The following is a 15,310-nucleotide window of genomic DNA, read 5'->3' on the forward strand; positions in this document are numbered from 1 at the left end:
TCCCCGGGCGCTTCAGCACTCTGCTGAGCTTTTCCACTGTCTAAAAGAGCTGCACGCGGCACGTCTTTTTCAAGACGGTTCGCCCGTGTATTTTCTATTTTCTGGATGTGTGTGCGTGATTCATCTGCCTAACGGTCGCGAGCGCTGTTTTGCGTGTTGGGCTTAATCACGCTCGGCGTGTCATTGCGGGAACATGACCATCGCGATGTTTATAGATCGAGACTCTATGATCTCTGTGTGAGAGTCCCCTCTGCCACACCCCAATTTATCTCTTCCTCGAGAAGGGATACTTTGGCTGGTGGCCAGGGTGATCTGAGGGTTCGGTGTGGCACAACAACCGACGAGTCAATTCCTCGGGCCACACCCCCCTCCACATCGCAGACCATGCACTCACAGCATCACAAGGCGGGCTTGATTCCTCTGGAAATGAAGTTTCGACTGCGTTGCCTCCCACAGGAGTGCCATCGTTGCCGGGACCGATCCAGAGCTGTCAGCCATGCTTTCCCGGGCAGCTGAAAGCATCGGCTGGAGTGGCCCCGCCCTCCCCCCGAGCGCTGTAAGCTTCTCCCGGACGTGCATCAGGACGCCTGCGCTGCGCGAGACTCCACGTGACTTTCGTGGCCCGCGGGTGTCCTCCGCCTTCGCTGCTTTCGATCGCACGGCGATCATGGTCTGCATGTTCCCTGTCACTATCGTGGCACGGTCATGCAGTGCTGTGTGTCGCCTGCGCCTTCGATGCAGTGCTGTCCCGGGAGTTCTGTCGAACCGGCCGCAGTGGAACGCTAGTCCTTCCCTGGCCAACCCTGGCAGAACGCGGAAATTCTAACCACGCCCCTATGCTGGGACGCTATGCCTCCCATGCCCGGCCTGGTTTGTTCCGCCGCGCACACTGCCGACCTCGCTCAGGCGACATCAGCACCTGCGTGATCCTGGGTCAGGTGATGTCCACTAGTGTGGTCCAGACATGGGCTTAGCCAGGTTGATGTGGGGGTGTCTGAGAGTTCATTTTCTAAGCTCCCCATGTCCCGGGCTGGGCTCTTTGGCGGTGTGGCTTCGACCACCTGAAGTAGACTCGGGTCCTGCACCGATGGTCATCCATCCGTGTGGTCTCCTTAGTCTGCTTCCCGCCAAGGCCCCCTCCATGCGGTTGCTCCCCTCGGGTCTTCACCGGCCCTGAGCAGGAGCAAGTCGCAGGAGGGCGGCGCTGCCCGTCTCCGCCCCTTAGACTGCCACACCAGCCTAAGCAGCACTCTTGAAACGGGCAGCCTGGTCGGCGGTCTGGTTGAGGATTGCGCCCAACAGTCTTCGATCACTCTATAAGCAGGCTGAGGACCTTCTGCACCGACGGTCATCTGTCCGTGCAGTCTCCTTAGCCTGCTTCCCGCCGACACCGCCCCTCTGCGATTCCTCCCCTCGAGCCTTCACTGGTCCAGAGTACGAGGAGGTCGCAGGAGGGTGGCACCGCCTGTCTCCGCCCCTTAGCCGGCTAAACGCCATGCTAAGCAGCACTTCCGAGACGGGCAGCTTGGGGTTAGGGCTCAGTTCTTCTCAGGAGCTGGTAGCAGGGCCACTCCTTCCCCCGGTGGAGGGCCGGGGAAAAATTCTTGTTTCAAGAACTGATGTCCCTTCCTCCAAGCCCCAAGAGGCCACGGGCCATGCTCCTCTCATCCCCCTCTGTCGCCAGACCCCTGCCAGAGCACGCCCTCGTGGGACGCTGGTCCTCCCCTGGCCTCCTCTGGCAGGACGCCTTTAATGTCCGTGCCCCCGCACAGGGCCGCTATGCCACCCACGCCTGGGCCGGTCATTCCGCCTCGCTGCACCACCGACGGCACGTCTGTGGTTCCGTAATGTCCCGCTGGGTCGCGAGAACCATCAGGCTCGGCTACGCGATTCAGTTCGCGCGGTCTCCTCCCTGCTTCAGGGGAGTCCGCTTCACTATGGTCGGTGGCAATGCCCCTGTCATGAGAGCGGAGGTCGCCACCCTACTGGCGAAGGGTGCGATCGAGACTGTCCCTCCAGCCGAAATGAAGTCCGGCTTCTACAGCTCTTACTTCATTGTACCGAAGAAATCTGGTGGGTTACGGCCAATCCTCGACCTGCGCATCTTGAACCGCTCCCCTTACAGGCTGCCGTTCAAGATGCTCATGGCCAAACGCCTTTTCGAATGCGTACGGCCACAGGATTGGTTTGCAGCGATCGACCTGAAGGACGCCTACTTCCATGTCTCCATTCTTCCTCGACACAGACCGTTTCTTCGGTTTGCTTTCGAGGGGCAGGCATACCAGTACGCGGTTCTCCCTTTCGGGCTAGCCCTGTCTCCTCGCGTCTTCACGAAGGTCGTCGAGGCAGCCCTTGTTCCCCTACGAGAACACGGGGTTCGCATCCTGAACTATCTCGACGACTGGCTGATTCTAGCTCACTCTCGAGACCAGGTTTGCGAACACAGGGACCTTGTGCTCCGGCACCTAGCTCGTCTGGGCCTTCGGGTCAACTGGGAGAAGAGCAAACTCTGCCCAGTGCAGAGGATCTCTTTTTTCGGTATGGAAATCGACTCGGTCGCCATGGGCGCGCAGCTTACGAGCGAGCGCGCGCAGTCACTGCTGACTTGTCTTCGTCAATTCGAGGGCAAGAGTGCAGTTCCACTGAAACTTTTTCAGAGGCTCCTGGGGCATATGGCATCCGCAGCCGCAGTAACGCCGCTCGGTTTGCTTCATATGAGACCGCTTCAGCTTTGGCTTCGCGATCGAGTCCCGAGGTGGGCATGGCAACACGGCACGCGCCGAGTCCAAGTGACTCTGGCCTGCCGTCAGACCTTCCCCCCGTGGTCGAACCTCAATTTTCTACGGGCTGGAGTTCCCTTAGAACGAGCTTCCAGGCATGTTGTTGTATCAACAGATGCCTCCGCCACGGGTTGGGGTGCCATGTGCAATGGACATGCTGCCGCGGGCTCCTGGACAGGACCCCAGCACCTTTGGCATGTCAATTGCCTCGAGTTGCTGGCTGTACGCCTTGCCCTGCACCGCTTTCGGGCGTTGCTCAAGGGTCAACACGTACTAGTCCGATCAGACAATACCGCCACAGTAGCGTACATCAACCATCAAGGTGGTCTACGCTCCCGCCGTATGTCGCAACTCGCCCGCCACCTCCTCATATGGAGTCAGAAGCATCTGAGGTCGCTTCGAGCCATTTATATCCCGGGACACCTGAACCAGGCAGCCGACGAGCTGTCTCGAGTTCGGCCTCTCGCTGGAGAGTGGCGACTCCATCCCCAGACGGTCCAGCTGATTTGGGATCAGTTCGGCGACGCACAGGTAGACCTGTTTGCCTCCCACGACTCGTCCCACTGCGACCTGTTTTATTCCCTGACCGAGGGCACGCTCGGCACGGATGCACTGGCGCACAGCTGGCCGCGGGGCCTCCGCAAGTATGCGTTTCCCCCAGTGAGCCTTCTTGCGCAGACCTTGCGCAAGATCAGGGAGGACGAGGAGCAGGTAATTTTGGTTGCCCCGTATTGGCACAACCGCACCTGGTTCTCAGAACTAGTTCTCCTCGCGACAGCACCTCCCTGGCCTATTCCCCTGAGGAAGGACCTGCTTTCTCAGGGACGGGGCACCTTATGGCACCCTCGTCCCGATCTATGGAACCTCCACGTGTGGCTCCTGGACGGGACGAGGTAGGTTTGAGTACCCTACCACCAGCGGTGGTGGCTACCATCACTTCCGCTAGAGCATCGTCCACGAGACATGTCTATGCGTTGAAGTGGAACCTCTTCGTCAACTGGTGTTCTTCTAAGAATCTAGAACCCACGAAATGCCCCATCAGTGCCGTGCTTTCCTTCCTGCAAGAAGGGTTGGAGTGAAGGCTGTGTCCCTCCACCCTGAAAGTGTATGTTGCCGCCATTGCCGCACATCACGACGCAGTTGATGGTAAGTCCTTGGGAAAGCACGACCTGATCGTCAGGTTCCTGAGGGGAGCCAGGAGATTGAATCCTCCTCGGCCTCCCCTCGTTCCCTCTTGGGACCTCTCAGTGGTTTTAACTGCCCTGCAGAGTGCTCCCTTTGAGCCTCTGCAATCAGTGGAGCTTAAGTTCCTGTCAATGAAGACAGCGCTCCTGGTTGCATTGGCCTCCATCAAGAGGGTAGGGGACCTGCAGGCATTTTCGGTTGACGAAGCGTGCCTGGAATTCGGGCCGGCTAACTCTCACGTGATCCTGAGACCCCGGCTTGGATACGTGCCCAAGGTTCCTACCACACCCTTTCGAGACCAGGTAGTGAACCTGCAAGCGCTGCCCTTGGAGGAGGCAGACCCAGCCTTGGCACTGCTCTGTCCAGTACGCGCCCTTCGTGCTTACGTAGACAGAACGCGGTGTTCAGGACCTCAGACCAGCTCTTTGTCTGTTATGGTGGGAAGCTGAAGGGAAAGGCTCTCTCCAAGCAAAGGTTGTCTCACTGGATAGTGGACGCCATTGCTTTGGCTTACCAGCAGCAAGGTCGACCGTGCCCCCTTGGTGTGACGGCCCACTCCACTCGGAGTGTGGCATCCTCTTGGGCTCTAGCGCATGGCGCCTCGCTAACAGACATCTGCAGAGCTGCAGGCTGGGCGACACCTAACACATTCGCGAGATTCTACAATCTCCGAGTAGAGCCAGTTTCTTCTCATGTACTCGCTTCAACTAGCCGGTGCTAGATTCTGCTCAGGTGTCTTCGCTTGCTCGCCATTCCTCTCCACGGACGGGATACGTGCGATATTCCTCAGGTGAGCCTCATAAGCCCTGAGTCTCCTCCAGCACTGACGACGTCAACGCCAGAGTTATGCCACTGGCAGCTTCGCGCTTGGCTAGGTGCCTCCATGTGCATGGTTCCCTTCGGGCGACCACCACATGTGTATTCCACTGTAAGCCTCTTTGAGCATGTGTTTTTCCCTTGGCAAGCCACCTTGCCACCCCTGGGGTTGAAATATTCCACCTGCGGCTGGACACCCCAGTGTTACTCCGTATGCAGCCCTTCGGGGTCATATGTGTATTCCAAGTCCCCCCCTTCGGGTTGGGCATGATTGCATATTTCCACTGGATATGCTTCCCAGTGTACCTTGGTATTCCTGTGTTAAGTAGGACTCCTTCGTCCGTGCTAGTCTCACGACAGGGAGCTCAGACTTACGCAGGGCACTGGAAGACAGTCGAGAGGTGGCGTGATTACACTGGGAACCCCATTCGTCGTCATCCGACGTAACTCGGAGTGACAACGAAAGGGAACGTCTCGGTTACGTATGTAACCCTCGTTCCCTGAGTAGGGAACGGAGACGTTACGTCTCCCTGCCACTTCCGCTGCACCGCTGGAACGCCTGAGTTCAGTCTCGGCTCCTCAGCGAAGACATATCTGCATGTTGCCAGCGACTTCCTTTATACCCCCAGGGCGGGGCGGAGTTACGCTATGCAAATTCCGCAGACCCATGGCATTTCTTTGCCATTGGCTCACGTTTTAATACTCGAAGATGATAGGATTTCTAAGCGAAACCCCATTCGTCGTCATCCGACGTAACGTCTCCGTTCCCTACTCAGGGAACGAGGGTTACATACGTAACCGAGACGCTATGTATTATTAAGTTGAAAACAGAACTTATAGGGTAATAGTGGTTATTGTCATTTTGATTTATTTAATCACACAAAACTTATAACTCAGTATTTGCTGAAAGATGAAAAAAAAGACAATTTTTTTTTTTTTTTTGAAGTCGTGTTTATTTCATAGAGAACATTGAGTGTTTGTAACAGAGAAGGATTTAAATTGTGAATGTTTAATAAATCCTCTCTCCTCTTTCTGCTGAGCGAGATGAAAAACGGATGCAGAGTTAGCCCCGTCTCACTCATTTCTCCTGTTTCCAGAGAGAGCATATAAGCTGTTTACGTGGTGCCAGGTGTAACACAACTTCTGAATGGTCAGTAGAGAGACATCACTGTGGCCAGATGGTGTAGTAACGACTTCTGATTGGACGACTAACCAGACAAACTTTACCCATTGGCAGCAACTTCAGAGGCTCACCTCACCTTGATGAAGTCTATGCACTTCATTAATATGTGCATCAATACATGCACATTACCCATAAATACATCTTCTGCAATATTGCGTCTTGCACATAAATGTGTTTAGTCACCTGTACATATACACTGTAAAATCTAATTAGTTAACCTTACTTATAAACAAAAGCATGTAAACCGATTGCCTTTAACAAAACGAAGTAAAAAACAACAACAACTAATGGTGTACTAATTAATTTATGTAAAGTCATTGTGAAAAAATATATATGATTATGCATTTTGCCCATTAGGGCTCCATGTATGACTCATTTTGTGAATAATTCAAATAATAATAAGTAAGATAAGTTAAATATATTAAAGCTTATTCACTTATATCATCATAAACAGAATAAAAATGATAATAGTTCTAAGGTTCATACTGAAATATTATATTGCTTCCAGACGCCTCCGAATGCATTCACTTTCATTCAGGGTCTAAAGTCAAACCTCACCAAGAGCCAAATTATGGCGCATTTATTCTGCACAAGGAACTGCACCATGATACATGTTTACATGAACTGCAAGAATGACAGATATTGATGGAATGATGAGATTCAAATCAAACCATTTACTTAAGAAAACTTCACCTCACACGACTCCTAGCAAATCATTCCCTCGTGGAAAATTTGCCATCAAAAGTTGGCAAATGCCTAAATGTTTTTGTTTTTCTTTTCTGACAACTTTGTGCAATATAGATGATTTACAAAGAGGAACAAAATCATAATAATGCAATGTATGAAATTATTAAGGTCCTGTACAGTAAATGTACCCGCAATTGACCAGTGTGTGGCTATACCTGTACGCTTCTAACTGGATCTCTGCGATCTTGTGTGATTGTTATAAATTATTAACCATCAGCACTCTTGCACAAATGAAATGAGTTCAGTGACTTATAAATACAGAACAAAAAAAGACGAGATGGATTTCTTAACTATCACAGCAGCAAAATTTAAATAGAAGAGTATAAATCAGCCTGAATCATGAAACAAGCAGGACGAAAGTTCTACATTCAACTATTATTTGCATTCACACTGATATTTTTGTTTTCTTTGTGCTTTGTATAAAGCCATAATAAGAAACAGGAGTGTTTGGGACTGTTCGCAGGTAGGCCCAATGTAACTGGAGTTTTATTGTTGTCATTTCCCAGTGTGATTATTTTATTGAGTGATAGGCAGTGGATTTAATCAGTGACATTATTAATAGATCTGCTATCCGGCATCTTCTCGTCTCCCCCTCAGTCTGCTTCCCTAGTGTTTTTACACTTAGAAAAGGCAAAAAAAAACGCATTATATTGTCCAGTTTTCTCCCTGAACGATGATGTGGGTTATATGGCAATTTCCCGGCGCAGTCAGTGTCCGAATTCACTCACACGTTTTCATTCACTCAGTGGACTATATGAGTAATGTAGGGAATAGTGAATGAGGGTATATTAGTGGGCGATTTCAAACACAGCTAGCAAAAGAAGCACATGATATGATCACATGAGGAACAAGGGAATGACATGACATGACAGGAAACATGACTATGGCAAATTTTAAAGAAGAAAAGAAGAAAACATGAACTAAAACCAAACACAGACGTGACAGAAAGCATGTGTGATGTCCTTATATATACACAGACATAAAATCCTTCTCTACTCAAACTTTTCGCTTTGCAGAAGCTTCAGAGATGGGCAACAATCAGTCAGAAACCAAATATCCCGGCTACACATTAGTGAGTGAAGACGAGCAGATGATCCTGGTGAAAAATGAAGGTGGAGATCAGTTTGTCATTAAAAAGTTCAGTGTTGGCCAGGTAAGACGGACACAAAGGTTAACATTATAATTTAAAAAAAAAAATGTTAAATGGAAAGAGAGATTCTGATATGTGTCTGTCTGTTTTTAGGAAAATGTATTAAACTCTTTCCTACAACTCAGTCATCCACACATCGTCCATCACAAGGAAGTCATCGGAGGTTGAAAGAAACTTAATATTCTTCATATTCTGTTAGCTATAGGAGTATATTTATTCTCACTTAATATTTGTAAATCATTAAAGTGTTAAATGAATCTTCTTTCAGATGGTGACTGTTTGTATCTTGTACTGGAGAACTGTGAGGGAGGAGATCTCGCTCAGAAAATCAAACGCAAAATAGAGGCCGCAGAATCATTTGAGAATGAGGTATGATTGTCAGGGTCAAATTTAAATCGTGTAATATTTTATTGATACCAAACTGTATAAATAACTGCTGTCCCCATGACTCAAAGCATTTGAGTCAACAAACAATGGTAATCAATCTTTTCATGCATATAAAATGTAATAGGATGTCAATAATCTTGTAAATATATAACCCACAATACTTTTCCTACAACAGGTGGGTAGTTCGTCCTCTTTGTAAACTCAGTAGTAGCAATCTAATATAAAAATAATAATAATAATATGAAAGTGTGTATACATATATAAATCTATTAATATAACCTAATAAAGAAACGTATCCAAATAATCCATACAATTTGCAATGCTCTAAATAGTGATGTATAATGTTCTGTTTATGTGAATTAAGAAAAAAAAACAAAAAACAATGTGTCACCATACTTGTATAACAAAAAATACAAAACTATTGCAAACACTTCTGATTTGACATTTTATCAATTTACAGATTCTGGACTGGACTGTGAAGATAAGCATGGCATTAAAGTACCTGCATGATCAACAGATTCAACATAAAAACCTGCAGCCCAAGGTACGAATGCAAATCAGATAATATATGGTCTGAAATGTTTCCATGTTTCACAGATGTTCATTATGGAGCTCATTATTGACGTGTATTGATTTTATTTCAGACATGGTCACAACATATCTAGAGGCTCTATCGATTTGAATTTGACGGATATTATTGCAAGCCACTCATTCCCACCTTCCTTATCAACTTCTCAAATATGTGTTTTCTCATGACAGAGCATATTTTTCACTGCATGTGGAACCGTTCGTCTTGGAAAGTTTGGGGAGATTAATGAATGGTAACTCTTCAAAACCAAATGCAAAATAGTCCATATGTGCAAACATAATGTTCTTTACCATATATTTATTTTTTTATCAGGTCCAGTGATGCACAAACAGCAGAAACTGAAGATCTCTCATATGTTGCACCGGAGAATTTGAGTGGCAAACCTTATGATGAGAAATCGTAATAAGCATCCTACATTAGCAAAGTTGACTATTTATATTTCCATATCCGAACCCCAAAAACTAAAGCCTTTATAAAATTCGCTTTTTTACAGTGAAATCTGGAGGTTGGGATGTGTCATCTACGAGCTCTGCATGCTGAAGTGTGCTGTAAGATCTTTGGTTTAGTTTAACGCTTTGTATAACTAAATACACACTGAGTTTGTAAGATATTGCAGAGATTTAATTGAAAATTAAAATTCCAACACTGTTATATTGGTGATAATTCATACAAGTTAACCAGTTGGAAACATTTTTAAGATATTAAACAATATTCGGACTCAAAACATTTATTTTAAGGTCCATCCATGCTAAGAACGATAACGTCTCGGTTACGTATATAACCCTCGTTCCCTGAAGGAGGGAACGGAGACGTAGTCGGACATAGAGTACTGATTGGGATCACGCTTAGGGAGCCTGTCATCTTCGAGTATTGAAAAAACGAGCCAATGCACATTGGCGTGTGAGATTTGCATCTCTGCGGGGCAGAGCGTGTATAAATACGCAGTATAAATACGGAAGCGGATGCACCACTTGTTTTTCACTGAGGAGCCGAGTGGAGCCCGGAGTCAGCGGTGATCCAGCAATAGTGGCGACGGGACTACGTCTCCGTTCCCTCCTTCAAGGAACAAGGGTTACATACGTAACTGACCCACTCAGACAGACTTGGATAACTGAGAAAGCGCGCCCTTTCGGTGGAAAGGGAGTTTGGAGAAACTCAACAGGGTTCGGCTAAAGAGGAACTCTACAGGAGCAAGAATAGCGCACGTATCCAGTCCATGGGAGGGGAATGGCGCAGCAAGCCGACTCTTCGAGCGGGGCTACGGTGTTGACTGGCTTCTTTGTGATGAGAGCACACAGAAAGCTACTAGCTCGACACATAGGGTATAGAATATAGCGAACATGTTTGGTGTCGCCCAGCCCGCAGCTCTACAAATATCTGTCAGATATCTGCGAGGCACCATGTGCCAGTGCCCAGGAAGGAGCTTCACTCCGAGTGGAGTGGGCTCGCAACCCGGGGGGGCATGGTGCTTCTTGGGATTGATATGCCATAGAGGGTGCTCTCGCCGAAGTGATGGTGTCTACGACAGCTTGTGGTAAATCACCTAGAACCTCCGCGTCCCGTCCAGGGAGCAGACATGGAGTTTCATTAGAGGTCTGGATGTGGGTGCCATAAGGTGCCCCGTCCCTGAGAGATAAGGTCCTCCCTCAGAGGAATGGGCCAGGGAGGGGCTGTCGAGAGGAGCATCAGTTTGGGGAACCAGGTCCGGTTAAGGGAAAACTAGCAAGACCTGCTCACCTTCCTCCCTGACTTTGCACAGTGTCTGCGACGGGAGCATAGACCACCTTGATGATGTACGCAACGGTCGCATTGTTGTCCATACGGACCAGTACATGCTTGTTGAGCAGCGGCGTTTTGAGGCGTCTCAGAGCAAGATGTACTGCTAGCAACTCAAGGCAGTTGATACACCAATGCAGTCGGGGGCCCGCCCAGACCCCCACTACTGCATGCCCGTTGTACATGCCCCCCCAGCCAGTGTTGGAGGCATCTGTGGAGACCACAGAATACCTGGACACTTGTTCTAGGGGCACTCCGGCCCGGAGAAACGAAGGGTCTGTACACGGGCTGAGGGTTTGGCGGCAGGAGCCTCTGAAAAAGGCTGTTTTTCCAAAAAAATGTTTTTCCAAAACATGTCCATTGGCTCATTTTTTGAATACTCGAAGATGACAGGCTGATATTGTTTCTCTGTGTTGTTATCTGTTATTATTTTATATTTAAAACTATATATATGTTGTATATATATATATCTTTATAGTTATCGTCCTTGGTGTGAATGGGTCTTTACTCTTATTGAGACAAATCAATCAACCTTTCATCACATTTTCAAACCAATACAATAAATGCAATTATTTTAGCTGGTTTATTAACCAAAATATTGTTTATAAAAATAAACAATTACCCTAAGTGAACATATCTGAATTATATATTCTGTATAATGTATCAATAATTTATACAATATAATAAGATATATAATAATCCAATTTATGATACGTTTAAAAATTTTAGTACACAGTACTTGTCTCATCTGGTGTGCATCTAATATACGGCAGATATTAATTTGAAAGCTATTGAATGGCTTCACATGATTTATAGAAACTAATACAATAGCACACAAATCCAATGGAGAACTTTTGTGTTTAGTCACTTTATATGTAGACCTACAGTATATGGAAAAGGTTTTTGTTCTAAATTTTGTTCTGCACATGTTGTGTTCATATTGCAGTTTCAATGCTATAAAGCATATTTCAAACCTCAGCATTGGGGTTCGGGTTAGATTGTGGTTTAGCAGGGATTATTGATTTGAAATTGTGTTGGTTCAAAAGTATAGGTTGTTTTGTCTCAATTGGCGTAAAAGTTGTATGTTGTAATTTTCACGATTGCAACTGGTTAACTGGTTAATATTTTAATTCCATTTAGTTTACAGCAAGAAGCACAGTTGAGATTATTACAAAGATACTCACCTCCTCCTATGAATGTCTTCCTGAGACCTTCTCTGAGGACCTTCGTCAGCTTCAGACCGACACACTTCAGACCGATCCAGCGAACCGCCCGTCTGTCAGTGAAATCCTGACCAGGCCTTTCATCATTCAACACCTTCATAAAATGGTGAGTTAGATTTTATTTTTACATTTTACTATACAAAAACAGGTTTTATGAAATGATAAAGTAACAATGTTTTGGAAATTGGCATGAATTTTAACCAAAATGAACTGGGATTATATATATTTTTTCAGAGCATACAAACTATTGGAGACCTTTACAAGACTCTAGATGTACTGAGAGAGTTGGCAGATGGTTTGGAGATGGTCCACTTCAACACAACCGTCAGCAGTCTGACAGGAGGTGTAGTGGGATTGGCTGGAGGAATCACATCTGTAGTTGGGCTTATTCTGGCTCCGTTCACTCTTGGAGCTTCTCTGAGAGTAACAGGAGTGGGAGTCGGTGTAGCTGTAGCTGGTGGAGTAACATCTGGTGTGAGCAACATAACAAACATGGTTAACCAGCAAACAAACCGACAAAAGATCAAAATGATGATAACAGAGTTCCAAGAAAAAATTACCTCCACAATTTGCTGTATCCAAAACATCCAAATAGCAGTGGAAACTTTAGAAAAAGAGTTTTCCACAAGCAATAGGTTGTTTCCCAATGCACAAGCTGGAACGAGTGCTGGAGCTCGACTTGGACGAGGACTGGGAGGAATTCCAGAGCTTCTCCGGTTAATTGAAGTTGTAAATGTTGGGAAAGTTGCAGCTCAGGCTGCGAGAGTCGTCTGTGTGGCTGAAACAGCTTCAGGAGTTTTATCTGCACTTTTTGTAGCTGTTGACGTCTTCTTTGTTTTTCTCGACTCCAGAGAAATCCACAAACTCCGCCAAGATTACGCTTTAAGAGAGAGTCAACGAGAATCAAGATCCATAAGCAACCAAACCACTGGGTCGACTGAGAAGACATCAGATAACAGCGACACAGCAGATCTGCTGCCCACAGACACTCAACAAGCAGAAGAGCTGAAGTCTGAGACCATGACATTTGTCACAGAAATAAAGGAGACAACAGAGGAGCTTCAAGCAATCCTGGATACACTACGAGACGCAATGCACCCAAACTGAGAAACACTTCTAACTAATAATTATCAGAGCTGGCAGTTTGTAATGTTCAGTATATTCTTTCATCGTAGAGATATGTATTGATTATAGTAGTAGCAAAGGTTAGGTAATGGTCCATATTCGGGTTTTCATAATGAAGTCACTAAACCAATATCACTGGTTAGGATAATGCTCAAAGAAAATTTAGGAAGCAAAAACTGAGCATTTTCACTCCTAATTAATTATGTCAAGAATGTACATCGGGACGTGGCCTTTATTTACATGATGTTTTGAAAATGTAAGCAAAAAACTTTTCCTGTCTTTGTGAGTATAGCTGATAAATGTAATGTTTCTTTACTGTGTTTGTATAATGCACTTGAACTGAAATAAACACGTAAATGTGAACATTGATGTGTTGTTTTGATTGAGGATTAACAGAGTGAAACCTGATTGGCCTATCAAACCCATTGTAATGTGTCTTTAGGCTTCTTTAATGAGCAGGTCTGACAAGATTTTAGTGTAAGACAGACACTGGCGATCGATGAATAAAAACTTAAAAGGAACCCCGATTATTAAGACACATAGGCCTAAATATGCTACAATTGCTCTCTCCTACAAAATACATAGTTATAAATACATAAAATATTTTCGTTATTTAAAAAATCCTCAAAGTGTTTTACAGAATTTGAGCTACGGAGGCAGCCATTATTTTTGCGCGCGCAGTGCATTCTGGGTCGATGACGTGTATTGGTTGCGTTCAGTTCAGAGAGAGGCGAGCTAATGGCGCTGTAAACTGTAGCTACATCGTAAACGTTAATATAATGCCACATTGCGCAGCGTTTGGTTGCAATTTCCAATCCAAAGGAAATAAGGGGAGTGATGTAAGCCTCCACTGCTTTCCAAAGGAGAAAAGAATACGAAAAGAGTGGGAAGTTGCTTGTGGACGAGTACAACTCCCTAAAGACCCACGGCTGTGTTCCCGCCACTTCAGCCCTGATGCATTTGAGGCATTTAGTCGGCTAAAAGAGTTCACAGGTGCAGCTGGTTACAAGCGAAGGCTAAAACCAAATGCCGTGCCTTCAATTTTCCCCCACAAGGAGCATAAACGTCCGCGTGTAGCGAGTGAAAGCCGCGCTAACAAGCGTCAAAGGCAAGAGACTCTGGACACTCTCCTGCTAAGATGTAAACAACCCGCTCCTTTCGTCGCGGAAGAGGAATCATCGGACACTACGCCGATCATGGAGGTAACCGACAATCCACCAGATGCTGTTAATAAATTCGTAACTGTAGGCCTACAGTGTTCTCCAAGTATGACCGATGCAGCAACGCAGACGGATGTTTACAAGTCGGATGCAGCGGTAACGTTACAGTGGTCAGCTGATGTGGACTACTCGGTAAAAAAGGACCATACTTACACAGGTAAACATGAAATTGAGTTGGGCAAACCTGTACAGGATAGGGCTGGGTTTCGATTCAAATTTCAAGAATCGATTCGATTCCGATTCTCAAGATCTTGAATCGATTATCATTATTCGATTCGATTCGATTCGATCCGATTCGATCCGATCTTCGAGATTTAGATAATAGTTTTTGAAAAAAGCAATTTTTTCCAGCTGTTACCTGAATTACATGACTGTACTAGTTATGCAACATATTGATACTATTATTATAGACATTAAACTGCAAATTAATGGAATATTGGTGGTTGTAAAGAACAATCCCCCTTCCAGAGTGTTGATACAACTGCTTTCACAAACTTGCACTGGTGTAGACGACCGAGGACGCAGAGGTAACTTATATCAGCAGCAGTAGACCGATTATTTAGACGCGAACCTGATGTATTATTAAAAATGACATTAAGAATTTTCCAAAAAGCTCCTACAGTTCAGATGCAAATGCACCTTTATTTTTTATTTTAATGATCAACATTTAGAACACATTTGTTCTAAGCCAGTGCAAATGTAAACAGATTGTTGGTTACTGGCTTCACAGTAAACAGACAACATTACACAGTAGAGATGCGCGATGGGCTATTATTTCAACCGCATCACAAAACTCATCCGTCCGCACCAACGTTTTTGACCAATTTTCAAAACAGCACCCGCCCGCCATCCGCTTAATGTATGCATATATTTTTTATATGATTGGTTAACCGCCCGCCACCCATCCGAAAATATAATTTTTCGTCACGTCATCCGCCCGATCCACGGTTTATCCGCGGAGTCCGCGGCTGTAACCGCCAACCGCACATTTCTATCAGAATGTAAATAAAATTTGAACTTACAAAACCTTTAGAAAACCATTGCTTTTGTCAAGCTCGTTCTCTGCATTGCTTCTGATTCTGAACCCGAAATGGTGCCAGATCCATAGACTGTGGCCAGATCGGAGCTT

At 46.1% G+C, this 15,310-nt stretch overlaps 1 protein-coding gene across 1 annotated transcript; it reads left to right on the forward strand.

The window, feature by feature from the left end:
- Positions 1–6,965: 6,965 nt before the first annotated feature.
- Positions 6,966–13,329, forward strand: LOC307155328 (uncharacterized protein). The gene is made up of 10 exons (XM_079865925.1): positions 6,966–7,194; positions 7,370–7,864; positions 7,955–8,024; positions 8,130–8,230; positions 8,709–8,792; positions 9,008–9,069; positions 9,150–9,236; positions 9,331–9,385; positions 11,754–11,942; positions 12,071–13,329. Exons 2-10 carry the CDS (start codon positions 7,739–7,741, stop codon positions 12,941–12,943), a joined length of 1,647 nt encoding a protein of 548 aa, XP_079722051.1. The 5' UTR covers positions 6,966–7,194; positions 7,370–7,738; the 3' UTR covers positions 12,944–13,329.
- The last annotated feature ends 1,981 nt before the right edge of the window (positions 13,330–15,310 follow it).

This window comes from Squalius cephalus (assembly GCF_949319135.1).
Source record: "Squalius cephalus genome assembly, chromosome: 3".
In the NCBI taxonomy this organism is placed as follows: domain Eukaryota; kingdom Metazoa; phylum Chordata; class Actinopteri; order Cypriniformes; family Leuciscidae; genus Squalius; species Squalius cephalus.

What these genes read in the sequence shown, in the direction of transcription:
- LOC307155328 (XM_079865925.1), top strand. Translation starts at nt 7,739, where the DNA reads ATGGGCAACAATCAGTCAGAAACCAAATATCCCGGCTACACATTAGTG. An exon ending in CAGAATCATTTGAGAATGAG is followed by an intron (nt 8,231 to 8,708) that starts GTATGATTGTCA and finishes ATCAATTTACAG; the next exon opens with ATTCTGGACTGGACTGTGAA. An exon ending in TTTGGGGAGATTAATGAATG is followed by an intron (nt 9,070 to 9,149) that starts GTAACTCTTCAA and finishes TTTTTTTATCAG; the next exon opens with GTCCAGTGATGCACAAACAG.